This window comes from Hippocampus zosterae, chromosome 17 (genome assembly GCF_025434085.1).
Source record: "Hippocampus zosterae strain Florida chromosome 17, ASM2543408v3, whole genome shotgun sequence".
Taxonomy (NCBI): Eukaryota; Metazoa; Chordata; class Actinopteri; order Syngnathiformes; family Syngnathidae; genus Hippocampus; species Hippocampus zosterae.
Window position 1 is genome coordinate 6520550 of NC_067467.1, and position 23227 is coordinate 6543776.

Genomic DNA, 23227 nt, shown 5'->3' on the forward strand with positions numbered 1-23227 from the left:
AGCAGAGAAGAGCAATGTAAACAGAGATGGGATGGCGAGAGCTCCATCTCGGCGCTCGCGAAAGTGGTTAAACACCCGAGGGAAACGCCAAGGTTTGGTTGTTGTCAACACAAGAATGCACCAAACACAGGGAGGTACGGGAAATAGGTGACATGGTAATTACCAGGACGACTTCCATTTGCAGTTGGAAGTCCTCGTTTTCGAATTATCGCACTGTACGAGTGTGTGGCTTCCGCGGAAAGCTAACGATTGAAGCGCTTGCACAATAGAAGACCTGTCACGATTGCTGTTCCATTTCAGCCGTGTAGGTGTCTTGAGTGTGTGTTTTAAACCATTCTCGAGAGTCAAATCAAATCGAGACAGGGTTGTGTCCTCCGCCCGTAAGCACATAACATTAATGCAGGCGTCAAACTCATTTTCGTCGCGGGCCACTTTGGCGTTACGTCTTCCTTTGGAGGGCCGTTACGAATAAATGTTTATGTAATCATCTCATTATTACTTGTACACAATAAATTGATGGCTTGCTAGTTCTGTAATCACTCAAGTCAATTTCCTGTTTGTTAAATTACATTTAAAGTTTCTTTTATTCGAGACATTAGGTCTCGTTTGGTGAAGAGCAAAACTCTTACCTAGCTGACAGTTTCTGCTGTCACTTCCACCTTCGTTGAACCTCTCACTGCTTCCTTGTGACGCATCTTAAAAAAAACTAGCTACTCATTTGTCGTTTGTTCAATTATCGTTCGAGTGTAAACAGGGTAACAAAATGATAGCTACATTTCAACGTTATCTATGACACAATCGCAATTGGACGTTTTGGTACAGACTTTAGCAAGGATCATAGAAGCAGACACACGAATGGCTTTTGCGGGCCACATAAAATGATGTGGCGGGCCGGATCTGGCCCCTGAGCCTTGATTTTGACACCCGTGCGTTAATGCAAACAACAACATTAACAGCAGAAGGTCAATTTTTGAGTGCGTTAAAGCTCGCGGAATGAAGAGTAGACCCAAGTTTTGAAAAGATAGAAAGTCAAAGCTAACTTGTTAATACGAACCAACAGAAAATCCTAACTTGACTGTACATTTCAGTTGTAACTTTTCACACTTGAGTTGTCAGGAGCACGTTTGATTAAACTGTTGCCGACCTCCAAAACAAATCCAGGCGTGCGCTTGAAATGTTAAAGCAAAATAACGTCACGCCAATGCTGAGTCAAAGCGGACGGTTGACGCGTTTGCCTTGACTTGTTTTAAACCGTTCTCCACTCTCATGGACAAACCAAGGCAACGTTTCAGCCGACTGTGGGCTGAAGGGAATCCTAAATACGCATCGTGATTTGCTTCCCTTTTTACATTCGGATAATACTGAAAACTTGAAGTGACAAGCACCAGCGCTCTTCATCTTACCTAACCGAATCTTTCGTGTAAACTGCGTTCCTTTTGTTTTGGCCCTGCAGTGGTGGAAAAAGTCTCACCGATTAGGAATTCCAGTCGTAACACTGCTTCAACTGTTGGGGCCGACACCATTTCTGACACATGCTGCTCCTTTTCTTTTATAGAGGCACAAGAGTTTATTGTGACACTTGATACATCCTGGCTCTTGTCGTCAGCCCAACTGGGATCTACCTCGCCAGTTTGTACGTATCTCTCTTACAAAGAGCAAAGTCATCTCTGATGAGATATACAGAGTTTCCAGCTGTCCGCCACCTGACCCCCTTTTATGACAGGCTATAACTTCACTTGCCTTCACTCTACTGGGTTATTGGACTGCTGAGATAACAACTGTGGCTGTTGGCACGCCGTCGTTTTTATAACAACGAGATCCAATTGTACACATTAGTTCCAGCCCACTCTTAAAAAGTGTCATAAATGATCAGCAAATGAAGTTATGCGTACTTGTTTGTTTTATCTTCACTTTGACTCATTCTAGAATCACGATAAAGGTTCACATTTGCTGTCTCTTCGTATGTGGAACCTCAGTCATCCCAACAACAGCCCGTGGTATTACATCAGAGTTTGTGATCAGCACATGGTGTGAGAAAACGAATCCAATGTAAAATTGCCAAAATCTCTCTTTTCATAACTGATACAGAATCTTTTCTGGAGACTAAGAACAAATAAAATGCATAATGGGCGATGGCTGGATTTTGGACACTGAAAGCACCAAGATTAAAACTCAGTCACTCCCAAAGACGTTTTTAAACGTCTTTTCAGACTTGGTCTAGAATTGGCTGGTACTGAATGAGTTACGGGTGGTTGCTTATTTCAAAATAAGTCCAACACGATCAGTTCCAGAATGTTGGTCACCCTCCATTTTGTTTGAATTTAGAACCAATTTTCCTTCAAAGCGAAGAATGAAGATTGAATGAAGAAGTGAACTCCGGTCTACGCAAGGATGGGCAACTTAAATGCTCGAACGAGGGCCTCAATTATTCGTCATTGCTACTGGGAGCTCACGTAGCACCCTGCACTTCCTAACCAGAACTATGACAAACGCGTCATTCCAAATACGGACAAAATACGTGGAAGCGTTCCAAATAGATGCTCTTCGTACATTTCCGTTCAATGTTTACTAAGGTAGCGCTGACAATATGGTTAGATTTGTGCTATGACGACTGCCGTGACTTTCGAATTGATACACTTAACAATGAATGAGCAGGGCTTTAGTGCCCTTTAAGAAAAGGGCAGTCAGCGCTTGATTGATATGTTTTTCCTGCTGCGAGAGCCAGCATCTTGTTAAGATCCGGCACCAACTCTTATACACACATCCACACACACTAATGCACACCAGGTTGCCTGTCCCCTTCTCAACCTCAACCCCCTCGCAGTCAGAGGCCAGACAGGGTCAAGCTGAGGGCGAGACATTTATGAGGTGTAGATATTTCTGGAAGAAAGTATTCTTCCCGTTGGCACTCTGCAATGCAGTCTGTGTACTGAGCAAGCTGATCCAGAGAGGAGGTACTTCTATAAAAAAGAAAATAAAATAAAAGGCGTGTTACTATAGGTAACAGTTTAGTGACCTCGGCTTTCCCATGAACATTCGTTGGGCGGTTTGCTTCCCTTATGACCCACATTTTCCAAATTAGATTGCAGACTCTATTCCTGGCTTGACTGTGTATCTCAAAGCACAGGAGGGGTAATGGGGCAAGACCTTTTCCAAACAAAGAAAGTTAACCTCATCATACTCGCACCGGCACTTATCACCCCCTGTCCTCTTCTCCTCTCGTGCCTGCACGCTCCTCAGGCAGCAGAGGGGCACGACTCTCACATGGGGCAGCGGCCATAGTCAACACAAAAAGGTTGTGGTAGCAAACATTCCTGTTTGTGTTCACTGGGCTGTTGTTGGAGATGACTGATGTATCCATTAACCTCTGGTGAGGGCGTTTGGTGGGGGGCCGGGGGGAGTGGCGATGTTGCTCCATGCAGGGCGAAAACACCCGCAGAGAATGCCATTGACCCATATTGTTTCTCCTTCGGGCCCTGTTAGCAGTTCATTTACTCTGTGAACAGAGATAAACGTTGACAAGGCTGATGGGGATGTATGCAAATGTGGATGTGGAAATTCTAACGCTTGTCCAAATTTCAGTTTGACCAAATGTAAAATATTCAAATTTGGGACATTGTCACTCACTGTCGTACTCGGCGTATCACATGAAGGATCAGTGCACCGCAGTATCAAAGTATCTTTATTAAAACTCATTCAGTACCAGCCAATTCTGGACCAAGTCTGAAAAGACGTTTAAAAACGTCTTTGGGAGTGAATGAGTTAAAGCATAAGTATGTTTTGGGGGGCGGAGGGGAACTTTTGCGATTTAAAGATGGCGTAAAGAAAAATCAGAGAACATCCACCGGAAGTTAGCATCAAGTGTCTCCCATTGAGAGCAGAAAATAGCAACTGCCTCAGTGTTGATAGAGGGAGACTGTGGGTTTATTATTGCTCCCAATGTGAAATGTTTAGAAATCAACAATTCAGAACCCAACTCTTAAGATGATGACTCTGTGGTTCCTCCCTTTGTATCAAAAAGCTAAATAGACATTTTTATCCCGTATCTAATGCTTCAACCGTGTCCACTGCCCTGTGTTTAAAACGACCACTTTTTTTGATGAAATGGATTATTTTTTTATATTCTGATTAAAATGTAAAATATCTATATTTGCGATCATGTCCTAAAAAGTGCATACAAAGGATCGCTACCTTTTGCCATAACCTCACATTCTTTTTGAATCTTGGCAAGTGTACGCTCTAGCCCTGAATGACGAAAATGCGCATCAACTGTATCTCTGAATCAGTCGGCATCATATTTACAGAGCTTGGCAGTTAAAGCCAGAAGGCTCTATCTGATGCTGTGACAGATCTGTCTATTTACCGTGGAACTCTACCGCTCGGGCAAACTTAGCTCAGCCCCAGACACTTACACAGAAAGACATAGCACGACAAATAAAATTTGGCAGGCGAAGGTCTTTGCGTCTGATCAGTGTTCTCCAAGTGAATCCGAGCAACCTCAAACTGTTCAGTGTTGTACGCGTGGTGGGTAAGATAAGTTGACGAGGGACAAAACCAAAATAATAGACGTAATTCACAGATATTTGTGGACGAGAACAATCCAGTGTTTTTATTTTGTTTCACTGTTTGGCCTCTAGAAGACCACTTTTATTTAAGAAATGTGAAATGCGACATCACACCGACTTGGAAAAACAGTGTCACATTCTCATAAAGCGCTCTTTGCGTTCAACAAACAGCAACGTTGACATGAAAATAAATAGTGTTGGCGAACAAAAATCCACCTTTGGGAATACAAGAGTCAGGATTGCATATAAAACAAGACTAATGTAGACCAAAGGTACTTGGCACAAATTAAATAAACGTAATTTTCAGATTGAATGAACTTAGTCCATTGCTTTGTGAATCTGATTGTCCTTCACAGTTAGTATCGAGTATGTGCATGTACTGTACAAAATAGACATGATATTCAAACTGAAATAACATTTTTGAATGGTCAGTCTCATATTTTGTCAGTACCTGGACGTTCATGCTCATGCTCCCTGTTTGGCTTTTTGATGTTTTCTTTTTGTTTATTTTTTTTTCTTTTTCACGAGATAAAACCGCGGGTACATGTGCAAGAAGCCATTGTCACGATGCAGAGCCAATACACACAGTGGAGGAGTATTGTAGACGATATCAGTGATTTCTGATTCAAATTCAATACAGGTGCTTTACACATGATAAATTCAAATAAAGATACTAAAGCCACTTTGGTATGTTTTTAGGATGAAGCACATTAAATTACATTGTTAGAAGACCCAGTCTTGTTCTAAATTCATTTGCGTGGACATGATTAGCGATGACACAAATGTCATTCATATCTTAAATTATTACGTATGATTGCAGTCCACTGGGATCTGCCTTAAAAACCAGTTGAGGATAACATAAATAAAAAAATGATAGGTTAAGAAAAATTAAGAACAGTTAAAAAACAGAACATTTACAAAAAAAGCCACTTGACCTCTTTTTTTTTAAACAGGACGACCGCAAATCTCTCCGAGAGCGAGTCTTGCCCTGTTGTACACCAAATCCTTCAATCTTTGTGCTCTGTCTGTTTCGGTCTCAGCAGGGTATACACAGTGCAACAATAACATCTTCAATCATGAGTTCTCAAAGCAAAAGGAAAGAAAGGAGGGGAGAAAACCCAACAACAATCTATACACATATAAAAATAAATCAATTGCAAACATGGAAAGATAATCTCATATATACAATATAATCCTGTATAAAATAGTTTTTATGTACATATCGACAACGGGCAACAATACAATATTCCATCTGTACAATCTGTACACCTGAACAATGAAGACAGGTGAGAGGTACTGAAGTGTATGGCTTGGTTTGGATCAGTTTCAAAATATTTACAGACATCAACTTCACACATTTTTAATTTCCCTGGAATGACGAGGCTTTGGGAGAGTCCTATGTCTCGCTTTCACTTGTTCGTTCTTAATCTAATTGGTCCTTCGAGACCAGTGTGGTCTTTGTGGTACTTGGCCCAGCTCTGTTTTGGTGACTCATGATAGAGGCTGGGCCTCTGGAACCGTTAGACCAATGGAACACCAGTTATTAATGGCTGTGATGCACAAAAAGACCCAGAGTTCAGCCATTCCACTCAAATGGTCCAAGTTTTCGAAGTCTCCTCCTCTTCCACGAAGGTTTAGACATCAATGGTCTCCAGTGTGTAGTCTCAGACAGCCGTAAACCAAGCAACACGTCACTTTACAACCTGGGGGCGTCTTCTATGTAAAGTACTGGACTTTGATATTTCCGACCGAGGAATTCTTCAGTAGTTTCCTCACAGAGGTTCAGCACAAGATTGAAACCCCTTCAGCAGTGACCAGCTGCCCAGTGGTGGGGTCATATGTCCCAGCCAGGTAATAAAGGTCTGACGTGGTACTGTTCGGCTTCGGATTGCGTGCCAGACTCTCATATTCCTCCTGACTCACTACCTGGCACTTATGAGAGATTGTCTGGACATCGTTTTCGTCCTCATGACATGACTGGTAGAGGGCATGCTGGATGGGGAAAGGATTCAAGATCGGTGACATGAAAACCAAGACATTGAGGGAAAATGCCTTATTTGAATGTTCAGTATGCTAGGAACGTCTGCTTACCGTGCCGTCTCGCTGCCGCTTTCCTTGCTTGGTCTCTTCAGGGTGGTAGAACCACTTAACTTTGACCACCATGCTTGATGTCCAAGACTCCCAGAAGTTCTCGATTTTACCAATGTATGGTAGGTTAGGACGTCCTGCTGAGAGGAACACGGCACAGTCTCCCACTTTCACTGCTTCTTTTCCTCTCACGATGGCTTTGTAGAAAAGCTTCTTGGCCTTACCTTTTAGGCCTCGCCTCTGTGGAAATGCAGGTATTTCAACAATCTTCCTTTACGATGACTATGTACCTTTTTCACATCCCCCTAAAATGACTGCGACTGGAAATTATAATATTCTCACCTGTGTCGGGCTGCCAGACCACCTCCACATCTGGCGGCCCACAAGGAATGCAGACATCTTAGGCCTTGGAATACATGAAATGTCATCTGGCAGAATTCTCGGTTTCTTCACAAATTCTCTCGATGACTTAGAAATAGAACCGTTGCAGTCTTTCATCTTAAGAGATTTACTGTTGGAGACCTGTTCATCAGGCGAGCCTTTGGTATTGGAAACAGCCAACGCTTTAGCCACGAATGAATGTTGCCTTGAGGAAGTGGAGGGTTCACTGGGTTGCAGGAGTCCCCGGTGAGGAGACAAGCAGTTCTGTAGCATTAATGTCGAACTTTCCTCATCCTCTGAGCTGTAGGAAGAGTCATTGTCCGAGGAACACAGGCTGGAGCTGGATATTGAGCCTGATGAAGAGGAGCTCGATGAACCAGAAGAAGAGGATGAAACTGAGAGATGAGAGAGGAAATGCCCGGCTGTCCTTAGACCTTGTGAAGCTAACGCAAGTGCAGCCCTTTTCCTCTCCTGCTCTTCTTCCTCTTCATCATCCATATCAGAGTAGGAGCTATGACACTCTCTGTGTGAACTGAAGCCCACGTCTCCATATTCACCGAGATGCAATGAAGGGGACGGCTTTCTTTGGGGTGCCGTTCCTTTCAGGAGTTCGACCCTAGAGTTGTCACCCTTTTTGTTGTCTTTAACAAGGAGGACCGGATGTGAGTAACCCTCCGTCTTGGGCATTGCACTCACACCGGAAGAGCCACCTCGTAGCAACAAAGCCTTGCTGTTCTTGGTCTTTGGGGAAGTTACTCCTTCGTGATCTAACTTGACCAGAAACTCTTGTTCAGACTTCTTTCCCTTAGATGGTACCAACTCCTCTTGTCTGCGTTTCTGCCCATAAACCCCACTTTTCGGACCGACAGATAAATCTGGACGTGATCCTGTGGGCTTGGTACAGAAGGAGGAGTAGCCATTTGCTATGCTACTAAAGGAGTCCACCTCAAAGAAGCTACTGCTGAAAAGCCCTTTGGATTGGGTGGAGACAAGCGGTTGGATCTGAGTCGAGGCAAATGAATCATCCTCCCTCAATCTCAAGGCCTTTCTCGGTGTCCCATTAAACTGAAATAGATTATGGGATGTTCTCTTCCTGCTGCCGGTCAATGAAGGCCATTCCACAAAAAGAGAAGCATTTTTATTGGCATTTTCAGCCAGCTGTTGTTGCTTTTGCTTTTTCCCAGATCCCTTTGGTCTCCCTAGGATGAAAAAAACAAAATTGAAGTATAACTGTATCATGTGTACACTGACGGGGCTGTAGGTATCTGCTATGCAATTTTCTGTTGGCATTATCTAAGTTTCCTTGAAGATTTGGACTAATATGGCGTTTTAGAAACAGGATGAAAAAAAAGACAAAATCTTACCCGGTCTTCTTTTTTGGAGGATTAGCGGTTGTTTGCTTTTGACCATACTAACAGTGTTGAGTCTGTCACTGGATACATAATTGAAACTGGGGCTTTTCTTGGCCTGACTTCCACTAGGTACATACACAGCAGGAGGTGTCTCCTCACCTTAGAAATGATATTTTTAATTAGATTTTTAGCATTTCTTTACAGATAAATATCATGTACAGGAGCATAGCAAGGAAACACCCACAATGTATTTGATATCCCGGTGGCAGTAGGCGAATATTTGGTACTGATATCTTCCCTCGGTCTCCGTCATCAAACTCTACCATTACTCCTGGCTTTGCCTCTTCGGTTGAAATCCCTGCTAGAGACAAACGTGCAATTCACCAGAGAGTGAAGAATTGAGATCCACAGGATACCAATGGGGGTTGATGTCTCACCTCTGCGAACATAGCCTGGGTACAAGCAGCGTGAGCGTTCACTCCAATAAGCGCACACCCTGGTTCCATCATTTAGCATGGCCTCTGACTCTGGGCGTACATCGAGAACCTGACATCCAGACCAAAATGCTATTAGGGTTTATAACAAGCTGTGCAAAAGATCAAACACACGTGTTGAAGCAGTTTGCGTGAACTGCACCCAAGTTCCTGCGCATCCATCGTGCTGCAATTCTAAGCACTGCTTACTGCATGTCATGCCAATGTGCCAGTCAGCGCTGAAAGGAACGGAAGCCTGGATGTAGTAAACCCTGACTTGCTGAGTAATACCAAAGAAGGCCTGAATAGAGAGCTTGTGATTGCTGGTTGCCAGATCCTCCTTCCAACAATGCAGGCAGCCCTAACATCCGCCTCTCACTGGGGGCTCTTTCAGGTTGCTTTCATTTACTGTTGCCATGACGAGAAACCCTTTTGAAAGATGAGGCATGGTTGTGAGTGTGAGCGTGTGTGCGAGAAGGAGCTCGGTGAAAATTGTGGACGATCTCTCTTAAGATCCAACCAAGGATCTTATAGTTAAGTTATCATGGCTACTGTGACGAGAAAAGCGTCCAATCTATGGGCATATTGTTCCTCACCTCTCTCCATATTAATTTGTCGTAAGACAAAGATAATAAACCAAGGAACACAATTATTTACAGGCTGAAGGTGAAGCAATGAATGTTGTATACGAACTCACAGCTTCCCGAAGCAGTTGCTCCAATGAATAGATCTTTGCGCGGTTTCCTCTCTCCCCATCAATCGTAACACTGAATCTGGAAAGAAACAACATGTATGGATTATTTTTAACCTGTTGACTTGCCATTGCTGCTTTTCTTGATATGCTTAGCCTTTATAACTCAATGTTCAACTCAAACAGGCAAAAACCCACTGCTTGTGTAATTCCTTACATATCCGGGAAATCCATGGTGTGGATCCTGGCAGCATAAAGAAGCTCGTCTTCCTTTGAGACCAGTATCTTCAGTCCATCCGTTAAGAGTTCTTTAGCCAAGACGCAATTAGGAACTGCCAACAATAACACAATCATCCCAATAAATATTTGAGCAGCCATAAAAAACAGTTGTGAGATACGGTTTGTAATTTAGTTTACCCTCAGGGTTCTTGTTGCATGAATCACTGTTGTCATCCTCCTCCTCTTCCGAAAAGCTGCTACCATCCATCTGAAATCCCTCATCAGCCGCAAAGCTTTCCAGCAGCCGACTAACCGCTCGACCCTTTGTCTGTGGATCATTGAGTAAAAGATGCCTGAATTCATTATACATTTAAAAAAAAAAATGTGACCGTTCAAATTCTTCCGTCATTGGTACCTGTTGCTCTTTCGCTCTTCTTCCCCTGCTGCTGTCCTCACTCTTTGTCACCTGGGCCCAGCTATTTCTCTGCTAATGGACAAGATGAAGGTGAAAAATTCAGACTGTGCTGCAAATTCCGGTAATAGGACAAAGATTCTGAAAATATATGTCACTCTTAAAGACAACACAAATGATTGCCTATAATATCGACCACCTCCCCAAACTTGCCTTACGTTACCTCTTGAAAAACAAAATCACCTGATCCAAGAATGAGAAACCTATCATGGCATTTGTGAAGACATTAACAAATCCATGCAGCCGAACCCTGAACCTCATTGCTAACTAGATTAGCATTAGTTCCAGACACCATCTGGGCTCGACATCATTAATATTTATCGTCAATGCAGTCTTCCAATACATTTGTTCAGCAAACATGGTATTTTGGTTTGGCTTGCATTTGTTCAAGGGCATCTTTATGGTTTAAAGTCCTTATGCGCGGAAATGTAATGAATCTACATTATTATTATGTCCATCTGTGAATAATTAGTTTGTGCTAACCTTGTTAATTGTTCCTCTCAAGACGGTACTCTTGCGTGTGGCCCTCTTTAACCTCTCGCTGGTTGTTGGAAAGGTAGGCAGCCCCATGCTACGTCGAAAACGGTTGCCCCTTTTGCTGTGGCTTCCCCACCGAGGCTCCTTGGACCTCGGTGTGCACGGTCGGGTCACCCCCTCTGTTTTGTGGTCCACCTGGCGAATTTTGACCGCACTGGCCGGGCTAAGTCTAGCGGGGTTCTTCTTTCGTACTTTGACCTCCCCTTCTGCACCAGAGAGACTGTGAGAGCCTGTGCAGTTCAATTACAGAAACAGACACTGTTAACAAGCCATGACTAGAAACACAAAACAGATGCTTCTCGTGAAGATTTCTTATAAATCCGCCGTCAGCCTTACCATAAAGCTCCTGCCTCTGTTTTTTGTTCCTGGCTTTCTGATTGGCCTCTAGTTTTACAATGGACGAAGGACTTGGACCTGTCACAGAGGAGCTAGAAGTCACATCTCTGGGTGGTGGTGCTTGTAGGTCTTGACCTTCATCGCTGTCTTGACTGCCTTCATCATCCTCCTCTCCTGATATTGAAAACAAGAATACAGAGTGTGAATTCTTGGGTTAGAAAGTCTGATTATCTGGAAGATCTGGAAGGAACACTTCATTAGCATTCAACTAAATGTTGGAACTATTCGTTGAAATTATGTATTAAGTGATTTGCCTCGACGGTATTTCCCGCTGTTAACCCACATGCAACAGAAACGTAATACGACAGTGATTGGGTGTGACTTTATGTGTGCGTGTTTGTCACATAGCTCCCCCTTGAGCCAGCCAGTCTCCCAGTCTCCAGGGCTGTCAAAGCCTCTCACAGGCAAGTGTCCACATCTGCACACGTAGCACAGATCAGCCAACAAGGCGGATCACTCAGGTGTCAAAATGTCCGTGCGCGCCTTGTCTTCAACACAAGGTGTTCCTCACCTTTTCACCCACATCTGGTCGCCTTCAGAGTGATTTACCGATATTGAGTCTCCCAAGCGTATACAGTGCATTAGCACTCCTCTAGGTCTTTGGGTTTACAGTGGTATTTTAGTGTTTAACCACCCCCCAGGCCGAAATTGGTGGCTGTTCGTTGCCTGTCACTTCTAATCAGAGGTAGATATTAGCTGTGTTTGTTTGAATGTTTCACATTGCAGGATATCAGCTTTTCATTCCATACTTGTCAGACAGTTCATGTTAAAAAAAAATAGACATGCGTGTGGTGCATCTGCAAGCAAATCTAAACAGCAAGTATAGTTTTGAATGATGCCCGCATATTCTCATCTTACCTTGTTCTGAGGAGTCACTCTCTGGATTTGAACTTTCTTCCAATGACTCGCGTCTTTGTCCACGGTGAACCCTCGCTCCGGTCTTGCTGTTATGAGTGGGATCATACGTTTCTTTCTTCGATCCACGGTGTACCTCCCCAGGCCAGCTCTCCTGGGGACCACTGTCCACACTTGCTGCTGAGAAAGTTGGACAACCCTTCTGAGATCTAGCTTCCCTTACAATTAGGTGTGAATCAAAGAATGAAACAATAGGAAAGCATGTACCTGTGTCGCTGTGTCCCCCAGACTCTCGTCTGTTGCCCTGGCTTCTGTGTCCATGCTTTGAGTGGCAAGGTGAAACCTCCTTGTCCCTGTAGCGCATCCCTGAGAGGGTCTTTTTACCCTGGCTCTTCTGTTTGAGCTGTGCCATGTCGGCGACCAGCTTAGAGCCCAGTACACTTTGAGGACCACTTTTTTTGCCACTTTGCGCTTTTATCTGAAGAGGGTAATGAGACCTTGGTAAAGCTACAGCAAAAACATCAGAGACTGTATAAAAGGTGAAAAGGAATATTAAGTGCCCAGGTGTAAAATGCATTAACATGAAGTCCTGAGGTTTTGGCTTTAATTAGAAACAGAGCTCGACAAAGTAATATGCAAATAATATAGTGGGCCTCTTTAATTTTGAGAAAGGAAAATGATTAAAGGATGGTGGACAATGGCCTGACCTGTGTACTGCCAAGTTGTTCAAAGGCTCGACTGGACAGCCTCTTCTTTCTTCTCTGGCTGTCTCCTCCCCCTCCTAGTTCCTCAGGCGTCAGTGAATGTCCTGCCACCATCAGCCTGTCAATCAAAACAGGGGGAGATGATTTCATTTGAGAAGGATGCCAGTGGTTTGAAAAAAAAAAAAGAGAGATGGGAGCGAGGCCATCATATGGAAAAACAATTAAGTCACCACCCTGTGAGATTTAATAAGGCTTCTCTCTCTGTACGAAGCATAGAGAAACATAAACGTGTGATAGCCCCACATCTGCGGAGTATTGTTGGAAAAAGTGGGCACCTGACAAGCATGCTATGGTTGTTTGATGGGAGATTGGCACAAAACAGAGTATGGAGCACGTCAACTAGCATTGACGGTTTGGGCAAGTGATTGGAAGTAATCACATTTATACATAGCACTGTTGTCTCCAGTGAAAAAAAGTGCATTTTCATATCTGTCCTGGACACTTTCACCAGCACGAAGCAGCATTACCGATCAACCACTTCAATTGCCCTTGACTGGCGCTCTTGTACGCCTGTCCATAGACCGCACTGAAACATGCTCAAACAATAGATTAACCTCCGCTCTCCTATTGTGTGCACAGCCTGTGACATCCCTAACATTTACACAGTAGAAAAAGCTTGGATGCCCAAAGAAAAAAAACCCTATAATTTATATGCACTATACAATTCAGTAGCCGCTAAAATCTTTGATGAAATCCATCCATCTAATTTCTGCACCGCTTATTCTGTGGGCTGTAGTCTAAAGGCAGACTACACCCTGGACCAGTTGTCAGTGAATCACGGGACCACTACGAAATGTGGTTGAGTGGAACTCAATCCTAAATGGCAATGGCTAATTGTAAATATCACACAATCCGCTGTGTAGGCCATAACTGTATGCATAACGGCACACAAGAATAATCATTTGTATCGTTGTGTTTGGTGGATATTTGGGGTTGAGAATGACTCACATCCTTCATTTTCAGTGACCAGATGGGAGCATTAATAGCAAATCTTTTAAAAACTTTGAGACACGTGCAGATACAGTATATATATATAATATATGGGTGAGTAAGCAGCCCTAGTATCTCGTAATCGGAATGTGGCCTTCGCAATCCATAACGAAATACAATGAATGTTGTTGTTGTGTAGTGGGGACTGCCAATAGACTGACAGTACAGTGTAATTTGTCTGAAAGAATGCTCCCCACTGCAGACGAACGTCTGCCGCTAAACCTGACGCGATGAACGACTTATATGTTGACTTTTCCCACTGCGACTAAATGATCAGCTGATCTGAAAAGCTGTACAACAATACTCACAAAGGACACCAGTTCTAGCTTCGGCCTCGATCCCTGTACTTGATTTACCCCATTGCCCTCAGTCATGGAACCCAAACATCAAAACGGGCTATGACTCATTCAAGAACACAACAGTGCGCAACTATGCTGTGCTACAGCTCGCAAAACACCCAACAACCCCATGGCATGTTCAGTTGTGGCCACCCTCCCTCCACTGCACCCTGCTGCAGGGCCGTGGCCCCGTTACCCTTTCACTTTGGCGTCACTGTCACCCAGCATCAGCGTTTCCCTTCCCCTCATGTCTGCACTGGCCTGGTGAGGGGGCAGGGGGCACACGGTTGAAAGAAGAGTGGAGGTGACATTGCAGAAGGGCAGCTCAGGGCATTGCTGTTGCCCGGAAACCCCAAGAAGAAGCCTGAAACAAGTAACTGAAGCCTGACAGTATCTCCCCCCCCCCCCCCCCAATTCTTTTGCCGTAACGGGAACTACACTACTTAAAAGGTCTCATATTACCAAAAATGAAATCAAGTAAAGACCCTTTCCTCATGTTTAATATTTTTATGTTGGAGATGCTGAAATTGAACTTGAATTGCCCTGCCCATTTGCCTCTTAAAACTTTGAGAGCTGAGCACCAACACGACATGACCGTCATGTTATCCTCCAGGACCCACATTGACCCTTTGGGTTTGGATGACAGTGAGGTGCCGCATTCCTCGTGCAGTTCAAGAATACCAGGGAATTCATTGTACTCTATCCACCCCTTCAACCCCCACATTACCCCGAACCCAACCAAGCATTACAAACACTCCAATAATGCCACGCAGTTTGAAACCTAATGATTAGTATTTGCAAGTATGTCCAAACATAAAATATTCTGCAAATAGCCATAAGCACAGCTGACACAGGTATGCTGTTAAAGAATTAACACCACGGTTAAGAACTAAGTGTATTTTCTTGAATGGTTCGTTTGACTTCTCCCTTATCCCTATTTAATGCCACTGAAAGGTATGTAGTCGGAGAGATGGTTCAGACGTGTACATACTTGACTTTTCTTTGGCCCTCAGACGACACTGAGCTTGTTGCAAGGATGGGTTTCTTCTTCCTGGGTCGTCCCGGTCCTCTTCGTGCTGGGCTACGTGGCGTTTCCTCTTTTCTGTTTGAATGCACATCGAAAAAATGATGTATGTATTTTTAAAAAAATGTGTATAAATGTTCAGAAAGGCGGTTCCGACTCACTGGTGATCGTGTTTCCTTTGTAGCTTAGCCAGCTCCCTTTGCTTCTCTTTGTAGTGACGTTGAAGCTCAGCCAACTTGACACGCATCTCAAGCTCAGGACCGTCCATCGTTTCCATGCTGCCTTTAGCTTGGCACACCTGGAAAGTGTCCATTGTCTCTTTTAACATTCATCTCTATTTTTGCGAATGAAACCCCAAAGAAGAGGTTTGGTGGCCAAATAAAAAAAATGCATTGTTACCGGTTCATTGCGTGGTGTCCAGCTGCATTTCCTCCGCAAGTTGAAGGTCCTGCGGGCTGGGAATTGTCGGCCTGAACATGTAGTGTTGTCCGCTTGTGAACTCATCTCCAGTGATCGGGCTGTCGCCAGAGTTGCGAGGCTATGGAGGTCAAACATCAGCAACTCCTCCGCTAGGGAAGAAAAAGATGAGGTTGAGGCTCCGCATTGAGACAGAAACCTCAGAAACCATTTAGAGATCTTGCAAAATTATAATAAGAAGAACTGGCATTTATCTGGCTTTTACACAGAATCCAGCGCGTCCACCTTTTGCATTTTACATCACACCCAGCAAAGGCAGCTTATTGCCGCAGCTTTCCGCTTTCACACAGCAATAAAACATCCCGCAGTGAGACTACAGATGCCGGGCAATGTGATGTGACATAAAATACTTGTCGTAGTGACAATAGGACAGGAGAAAATTAGTCAAAGGATATAGCTGGCCGTCTAGACCGAGCTTTAAGCAAGGAGAGAAGAGCTGATTCTCTTTTTGCATGTATAAAATTTTAAAGATTGTTTTTTGCTCATGTTGTGTTTCGATCGGCTTGCTGTGACTTTGAACGCTGTCAACGGCGCTCGCTTCACTGACTCCAGATTCAGTGGATGAAGCCTTTTAAAAATATATATTATTATTATTTTATAAAAGCCCCATTTGGGAGTTGTTCAATGCATTAGGATGCTGTGGTAAACACAAAACATCCTTTGCTTGAATTATATAAAACACATGGCACATTAGAAAACAAGGAAGCTTTTAAAAGGCACTTTCCAACAATGACTTCTAATTAGCAAGGCAATGCTCCGGGGTGCTGAAAACACTGACTGCTTTTGTGATTACACATTGGGTAGTGTTGTCGACGTGGTGGAACAATCATTGGGTTTCTTTTACTGTATAAGATGTGTACTGTATCCAGTGTGGCTACTGTAACCGCTGCTGCCTCCACCTCCTCCCTTTGGTCCAGGACTCCCTTGTTGATACAATAGCAATCTGTTCAGTGTTAATTCATTTACTTTGATGCCTTGTGGGGACAAACGAGTAAGTTCACGTGATGCGTTTTGTGTTAGGATAGAAGATGTTCAGGTCAGGAATAGAGGTGATGGTTGTATGTCAGGACATAAATGGAAATGAAAAGCAATGTCACTGCTTTGTGACTGAAAGTTACGCAAGGGCAGGTGTAACTCAAATAACATCTTTCCTCAAGGAAAAATATGTGGGGAAAGAAAGAGGTGAACACCCCGTCTTACAATGTTCAACCCTGTCCTACTACTTTCTTCTCTCTCCCTCCAGAGGCTTTTGCATCGTAAGAGCAGCCTTTTAGGAAATAAAACTGCCTTTTAGTGCACCAAAGAAAGGAACAGCAAGCAGGCATGCGGAGGACTTCCCGAGGGAGATTTCACCAGAGGCTCTAGAGATGGAGAAGAGAGACGAATCTAGGAGAGGGAGCGCAGAGCAACTGAGGCTACCCCGGAGGGGGAAGTGGGAGGTGGTCTCGTTGGGAAAAGAGGAGTCTACTGGTTGGAGTGTGTTAATGGTGACAAGAAAAATGCTTTCCTTACCTTGGCTTTCCCCACTGCTATGCCTTTTCTGTTGTAGCTCCAGGTCAGCCACCTCACTGAGAAGCTCCATTCCCTTGCATGGGTTGGTCTGAGATGGGCTGACTGATGGAGCACTGAAAGGGAGCAAGGGAAACGGGGGTACGTCTGTGCAGAAAGCTGCAGCGATGAGCAGCTCAAGGCTCCAGTAGCAGGGCACAAGAGGTTTTGGGGATTCAGCAGCAGTTGTCTGGCTCGGGCTGTGGGCGGACACCGCAGCAGGGGAAAGACATGCCATTTCCATTGAGGCGATGTCAGCGGCCATCTTGTTCCCCTGCTGCTGTTTGGTGTCGTTTAGTTCCGTGGATGCGCACTGCTCCTCAAGGGCTACCGGAGGTGTAGGGTTTAGCTCCACAATGGTGCCCAGGATGGGCTTCTGCTCTTCTGACATAGCATGCTCCACCTGGCTTTCCTCACCCAGTGGCTCATCATCATCATCCTCCAAGGTGATGACAGTCTCTGACCTTTCAGGTTCATCCATGCACAGGGGCAATGGACAGGAAGCAGCCTCGCACACGGGGCTGTCAGCAGGGGGGCAGACAAGCATCTCTTCCTCGGCGGCCCCCTGCGTCTCCACCTCATTCTCCCTTGTTACATAGTTAGCTACTGTAACCGCTGCTGCCTCCACCTCCTCCCTTTGGTGCAGGACTCCCTTGTTGATGCTTCCCTCATCACCCTTCTCCATTTCCTTTGGTGCCAGTGGCTCTGGGAGTGGCCTGATCACCGCTTGGCAGTCCATCCCTTCCCCGAGGCTTGAGAGAGGCTGGGGGGCATGCTCACAGGGCTCAGATTGGATCGCTTCCAGTTCGGCTGGTTCTGCAAGCTGAATATCCTGGGGAGAAGGCCCGTTTCTGTAGCCTATCGGAACAGCAGAGTATGTGTATCCAGGCGGCAGGTCTTGTGGGAGAAAGAGATTTTAATTACTTCACTTACTTCCACCAGAAGGTTATGATCTCATCAGTTTGTTTGTCAGTTTGCAGGGTGATGCCAAAACTAAATATTCCACAAAACCTTAAGGAGCAGTAATGCATGAACCAAGCAAAATCCTTTTACATTTCAGTTTGGATCTGAACAAATTACGGAATTCATTCCCGCTTTTGTTAAAATTGTAAAAGAGGATGCGTGTTGGCATTTCTGAAGGTGTACAATGTAGCGCTGATCCAAATTGCAATAGCTTGGCCTTGACGGAGGTTTGCACTCACATGAAGCACACTTTGGCAACCGATAAACGGAAAGTAATATAAAGTATCTGTCTTAGTCTGATTTACCGCAGCTGTAATATGTTGAAAAAATAAGCCTCGCAAGTACTTAAATTCAAACTTATAAAAGACAACGCCTGTATTGCCTCAAATACCGCATGCACTCATGAATTAAGTTGAAACTCCTTTTGACACTTCAAAATATTTCCATTGTAATGATTGTGCTTACGCTCACCCGGCTCCAAAGATTCTGGGTAATCTTGCAGGGGCTGGCCCTCCCCTCGCTTATCCTGGGGGTCAGCCCCCTTGGGCATCTGGGACGTGGCTGGACTAATGGTCGGAGATTGAGGGGTTGTAACAGCGGGGCTGGGAACAGGGCATGGTGTGGAGGGAGTGCTTTTGGGATGTGGGCGCATTGAAGGGGACTGGCAACAAGGGGACAAGTGAGCAGTGCAGGCTCCAGGGGGCGAGGTGTTCCTTTGAGCGGGGTTGTAAGAGTAGGGCTTGGATGGTTTTGATGTCCTTGGTTTTGGAATGAGTTCCTCCAGGTCAACAGTGGATTCATCTGCCCTTTTCTGCATCTATTGGGGTTAAGACGAGACATTATAAAAGACTCAAACTCAACTTTATAAAATACTTGAAAAAAGACCATAGCTGCATACAAAATGCTGAACATAAAGTAAAACATTTTCTGACTTTATGGCTTTCAGTGGGTTCGATTAATTCTTGTCAATTCAACACATTGATTTCCAGTCACCTGTGCAATGTGGGGGGCGTGATGTTGCATATCCATGCCGTGAACACCTTTGTGCTGTTGCTGCTGCTGTTGCGGTGGATGAGGCTGCGCATGCGTTTGCGGCGACTGGTGGCTTTGGTGCTGATGCTGGAGCTGTTGATGCTGCTGGAGAGCGTACAGCTCCTGTTGCCGTAGAAACTGGGATCGAGAGTACACTGTGGGATGCTGCATGTGGGAGGCTGGGCCCCGGGCGCCATACACTGGGGGCCAAAGCCCTGGCTGTTCCATCACATCTAATGAGAGCAGGGGAATGACCGGACAAGAGCAACAATCAGTGTCCTGCCAACCAGGCAAACCATATTCACTCTGTACTCAGCTGCAGAAGGGAAAATAGTACTGTATGTCATCACCATATATGTATGATATCAAAGCAGACTTTTTCAAGATGGAATGAAGGTCAAAATGCAAGTGTGTGTGTGTGTGGTATGTTGCTGAGTCAGCAAGAGATGAAAGAAAAGGGCTCTTGAGGACCTACCGAGGTGGTGGGGTGCAGGATGGGCAGGGGCATCCGTGGGCAGGACCACCAACTGGGCAGAGGGATCCTGAGGCAGAGGCAGGACCGTTTGGAGAGGGCCTGGCATGGCTGTGGAGAAACCAGGGGGAAGGTTCTGGTGCAGGGCTGTATGACCAATACCTGCTTTAGATAGAGGATGGTTATTCTGTATCAAATCAATCCCCGGTTCCTGAAATGAACTCAACAATAGGCTGGGATTTTACCATAAGAGTGTCCTGTCATCCAAAGGGATGGGCTTCCAGTTCTTGGCATCCAATGGTGGTGAGCAGAATGTGCAGCAGGGTCTGCTAATTGGCTTGATTGGAGGGAAGTCCCGCCTGGGACCATAAGATGAGAAGTGAGGTCCCCGTGACAGCTGTTGGAGGGATGAATCCTTGAAAACTCCACCCTTTCCTTATTATCTCTGCATTGGGATATCAGAGAAAGGCATACATAGGGGATTGCAAATCATAGAACAATCCACAATCTGTAAAATAAATGACTTAAAATGGTTTACCTGATATATACATCCCGATCTCTGTCCAAAGATGTTAGCCCTATCTGTTCCCCACTTATCATTTTCCTCTCCTCTTCAGTAGTTGGATCTGAGGGATACATGGTGTGAGCTGGTCCTGTGAGACAAACATTACCTTAGAATTAACTACCTCTGTTCAGCCTTGTGTGTCAAGGAAAGCACAAATTCCCTGGTGCCTCCCCTTTTCTCAAAACCCAAACTTAACCCACCAGAGACTTGGCACGTTTATACTTCAACTCAAGACTATTCCAGCCACTCGGCAGCAGGGGGAGTTGTGCCCAGCGTGATGCTATCTTTGGACTGCAATTTAGATGTGAATTACATTTTATATTTTCTTTCGAGCTCTTCCACTTGCTTTTCTTTCATTTAGAACGATTGGTTTTGTCTGTACATGTGCCTTACGTATATGATATCAGTATAAACAGTTGTAGCTTGAACTGTGGATTCTATATGAGCTGTTTGGAAGACAAATGTCTGAATCAAGTTGTTTTAGTCCACCACCTCAATGGGAGAAAATCGTTTACAAACCTCATAAAATCATGAAACCTATTCCAACTTAAAGGTACTAATGGAGCGGACTAATGCAGAGTAAGTGGAGTGGAACTGAATTTTTTAAAAATGCAGTTCTAATAATTAAGGAGTTGACGTTTGACAGTACCTTTTACGGTGGGATGCACCCTGCCATGTCTGCTGCTGGAATGACCGTCTGATGAACGACACGAAGGTTCCCTTTGTCTTGCCACAGCTACTGCAATTCCAACCGGCGGTTGCCGCACCTCGCCTTCTCCGTGGCCAGCTTCCCCGATATCCCGATGTCGTCCGCTGTAATCAGGACGCTCATTGTCATTGACTGGGCCCTTCCTTGATGGTAGAGTCTGTTTGTTAATCTGAAGGGCACAGCTTCCCCCAGCAGGCCCTGATTTCAGACTTCCAAGACCGCCAAAGGGGGTTTTCTGAGAGAGGAGCTGCGGTTGTTGCTGGTTGCTATACTTAAGTAAGCTTTTCATGGCACTGCTCTCTCCCCGAGTTGAGCCTTGGGGCTCAGGTTGTTGCTGTGGCTGCTGCTGTTGCTGACTGACTGGAGGTGCAGGGGTTGGCTGAGGAGGTTGATTCATTCTCTGCTGCTGTTGCTGTGAATGTTGCATAGTACTGCTTCCTAACTCCATGTAGGACTTTCTCTGTTCCTCCTCATTGTGTTGCATGTGGTGAGTGGGTCTCATGGACCATTGTGGCACAGTGGGCTGCTGGTGGTGCTGCTGCCCGCTGTTGCTGCCGTAACCGTAAGCTGACATGTCCATTTTTCGTTTCATCTCCTGAACCATCCCTTGGTTGAGGTCCCCCGAAGTTGGAGCATCTGGGCCAGGTCGTCCATGCTGCTGGTGGCGAATCCTGGCTACTTTTTGGCCATCTCTTTGTAAGGAGCAGCTGCCACCAGAAGCGTTATGCTGACTCATGTTTTTGTTTCCAAGTGGAGAGGAATTTGGTGGCGGTCCTGGATGGGAACAGTCTCTGTAAGGTGAAGTGTTGACAGAATGCGGGACAGGGTGTCCAGTCTTGGGTCCCTGGGGCAATGAGGATCTGAACATTTCCATGTCAACGGCACTGTTTACACACTCAACACTGCGTGAACGTCCAACCTGGTGCTGCTTCTGGGGTTGCGGAGGTTGTTGCTGTGTTTGTTGTTGAATAGGTGGAGGAAGCTGAGAGGCTTGGAGATGGTGATGGTGAGACTGCATCCAGTCTGGAGCCTTCTCTGTCTTTCTGTATGCATGCTGTTGCTGTTGTTGTTGCTGCTGTTGTTGCTGTTGCTTTCTATGCCAACTACTGTGGTGTCCGCCACCTGCATTTTTGTCCATGTTTTTGTCCTTGCTATTTCCGCCTCCACTGCCTACAATCTGGCAATCGGTGTTCCCAAGTTGGAATGTCCCACCATGTTTCTCCCCTGCATCTGCCACAGATGGCACAAAGGTAGGCCCTGTGACTTTAGGTTCCCGCCCTGTATTTGCTTGCCCCCTGTCATGTGAGGCAGGGTTACCTAGTGCGGCAGGAGGGGGTGGACAGAAAAATTCCGGGTGGTGGTGAGCATGGTGGGAAGGATGTGGATGGTGCGGGTGACTCGGGTGAAGCTGAAGGCAGTGGAAGCCTCCTGGGTGTGCATGTGTATGTGGGTGAGTGTGCGGGTGTGGATGTGAATGCACCCCTCCAGTCGAACCCAATTGTAAGGGAGGCGGTACAGGGTAAGACAAAGAGTGGTGGAGTGGTGCCTGGCCCCTTTCTAGGCAGTCTGAAGGTTGTTCACTAATCCGCATCTCCCCACTTATTCCTTCTTTGGTGCAGCGGCTATTCCCACTCGAGCTCATATGTCTGCCATGACTGTTCCCTCCACCTCCAATAGTTCCCAAGGGTGTGCCCTCCCCTCCACAGCTGGAAATGGACGTTTTTGGTCCAGCTACATTTCCAGTCTCTCCATTTTGCATCTTGCCATTGTGCAAGCAAGCGCTCAACGGCTTGCCCATAATTTGTGGGTCCTTGCTGTATTCCATTGGGAGTGACGCCTTATGCCTCTCCAGGGCCCGGCTGTTGACCTCCTCCAGAGGCAGCGGATGTTGGGGATAGTGCGGGTGCTGCTGATGGGCGTGGGAATGGTGGTGATGGTGGTGTGTGGGCAGGGCAGACTGGTGGCTGTGTTGCTGTGGCTGTGGCTGCTGCTGCTGCTGCTGCTGTTGGTGTTGCTGTTGCTGTCTTTCCTTTGCCTCCTGTTTGCTATTCGACCTCTCCTTGTCTTTGACAGGTCCCACCCCCCTCTCCACAGTTCCCTCTTTAAGACTCTTAAGCAGACTCGCGCCGCCACCTGGATCTCTTTCTCTGCTGCAAGGCCCCTGGGAGAGTCCCGAGCCTGCCCTGGACATCGGTGGCAGACTGTGATTAGCTGAGATGAGAGGTGGCTGTGATGGTAGACCTCGAATGTAGAAATTCTCTGTGACCGAGAGCAAGATGGCAAAGACAAGTCAAATAAGAAAGAGATTTCATGGAA

General features: G+C 45.6%; 1 protein-coding gene and 1 long non-coding RNA gene across 5 annotated transcripts in view; one reads left to right on the plus strand and one right to left on the minus strand.

Annotated features, from left to right (window-relative positions):
• The window catches only part of LOC127590157 (uncharacterized), a 55138-nt gene that overhangs the window by 18408 nt on the left and 13503 nt on the right, over positions 1-23227 (plus strand). The window lies entirely within an intron of this gene.
• Positions 4581-23227, minus strand: part of LOC127589228 (BAH and coiled-coil domain-containing protein 1) — a 62180-nt gene continuing 43533 nt past the window's right edge. The window contains exons 5-29 of one of the 4 annotated variants that reach the window (XM_052048291.1): positions 20852-23170; positions 20176-20290; positions 19883-20082; positions 19641-19799; positions 19127-19398; positions 18605-18950; positions 17135-18067; positions 15545-15714; positions 15307-15443; positions 15113-15223; positions 12737-12851; positions 12297-12510; positions 12033-12209; positions 11115-11288; positions 10725-11008; positions 10185-10256; positions 9968-10097; positions 9768-9882; positions 9557-9632; positions 8824-8932; positions 8631-8747; positions 8399-8545; positions 6996-8233; positions 6657-6893; positions 4581-6557 (exon numbers count right to left, since the gene is read on the minus strand). In XM_052048291.1, coding sequence (XP_051904251.1) covers positions 6348-6557; positions 6657-6893; positions 6996-8233; positions 8399-8545; positions 8631-8747; positions 8824-8932; positions 9557-9632; positions 9768-9882; positions 9968-10097; positions 10185-10256; positions 10725-11008; positions 11115-11288; positions 12033-12209; positions 12297-12510; positions 12737-12851; positions 15113-15223; positions 15307-15443; positions 15545-15714; positions 17135-18067; positions 18605-18950; positions 19127-19398; positions 19641-19799; positions 19883-20082; positions 20176-20290; positions 20852-23170 — 8177 coding nt within the window. In that variant the 3' untranslated portion in view covers positions 4581-6347. Of the gene's footprint in view, positions 6558-6656; positions 6894-6995; positions 8234-8398; positions 8546-8630; positions 8748-8823; positions 8933-9556; positions 9633-9767; positions 9883-9967; positions 10098-10184; positions 10257-10724; positions 11009-11114; positions 11289-12032; positions 12210-12296; positions 12511-12736; positions 12852-15112; positions 15224-15306; positions 15444-15544; positions 15715-17134; positions 18068-18604; positions 18951-19126; positions 19399-19640; positions 19803-19882; positions 20083-20175; positions 20291-20851; positions 23171-23227 lie in introns of all 4 variants that reach the window. The other 3 variants (XM_052048290.1, XM_052048289.1, XM_052048288.1) reach the window with 3 other exon arrangements.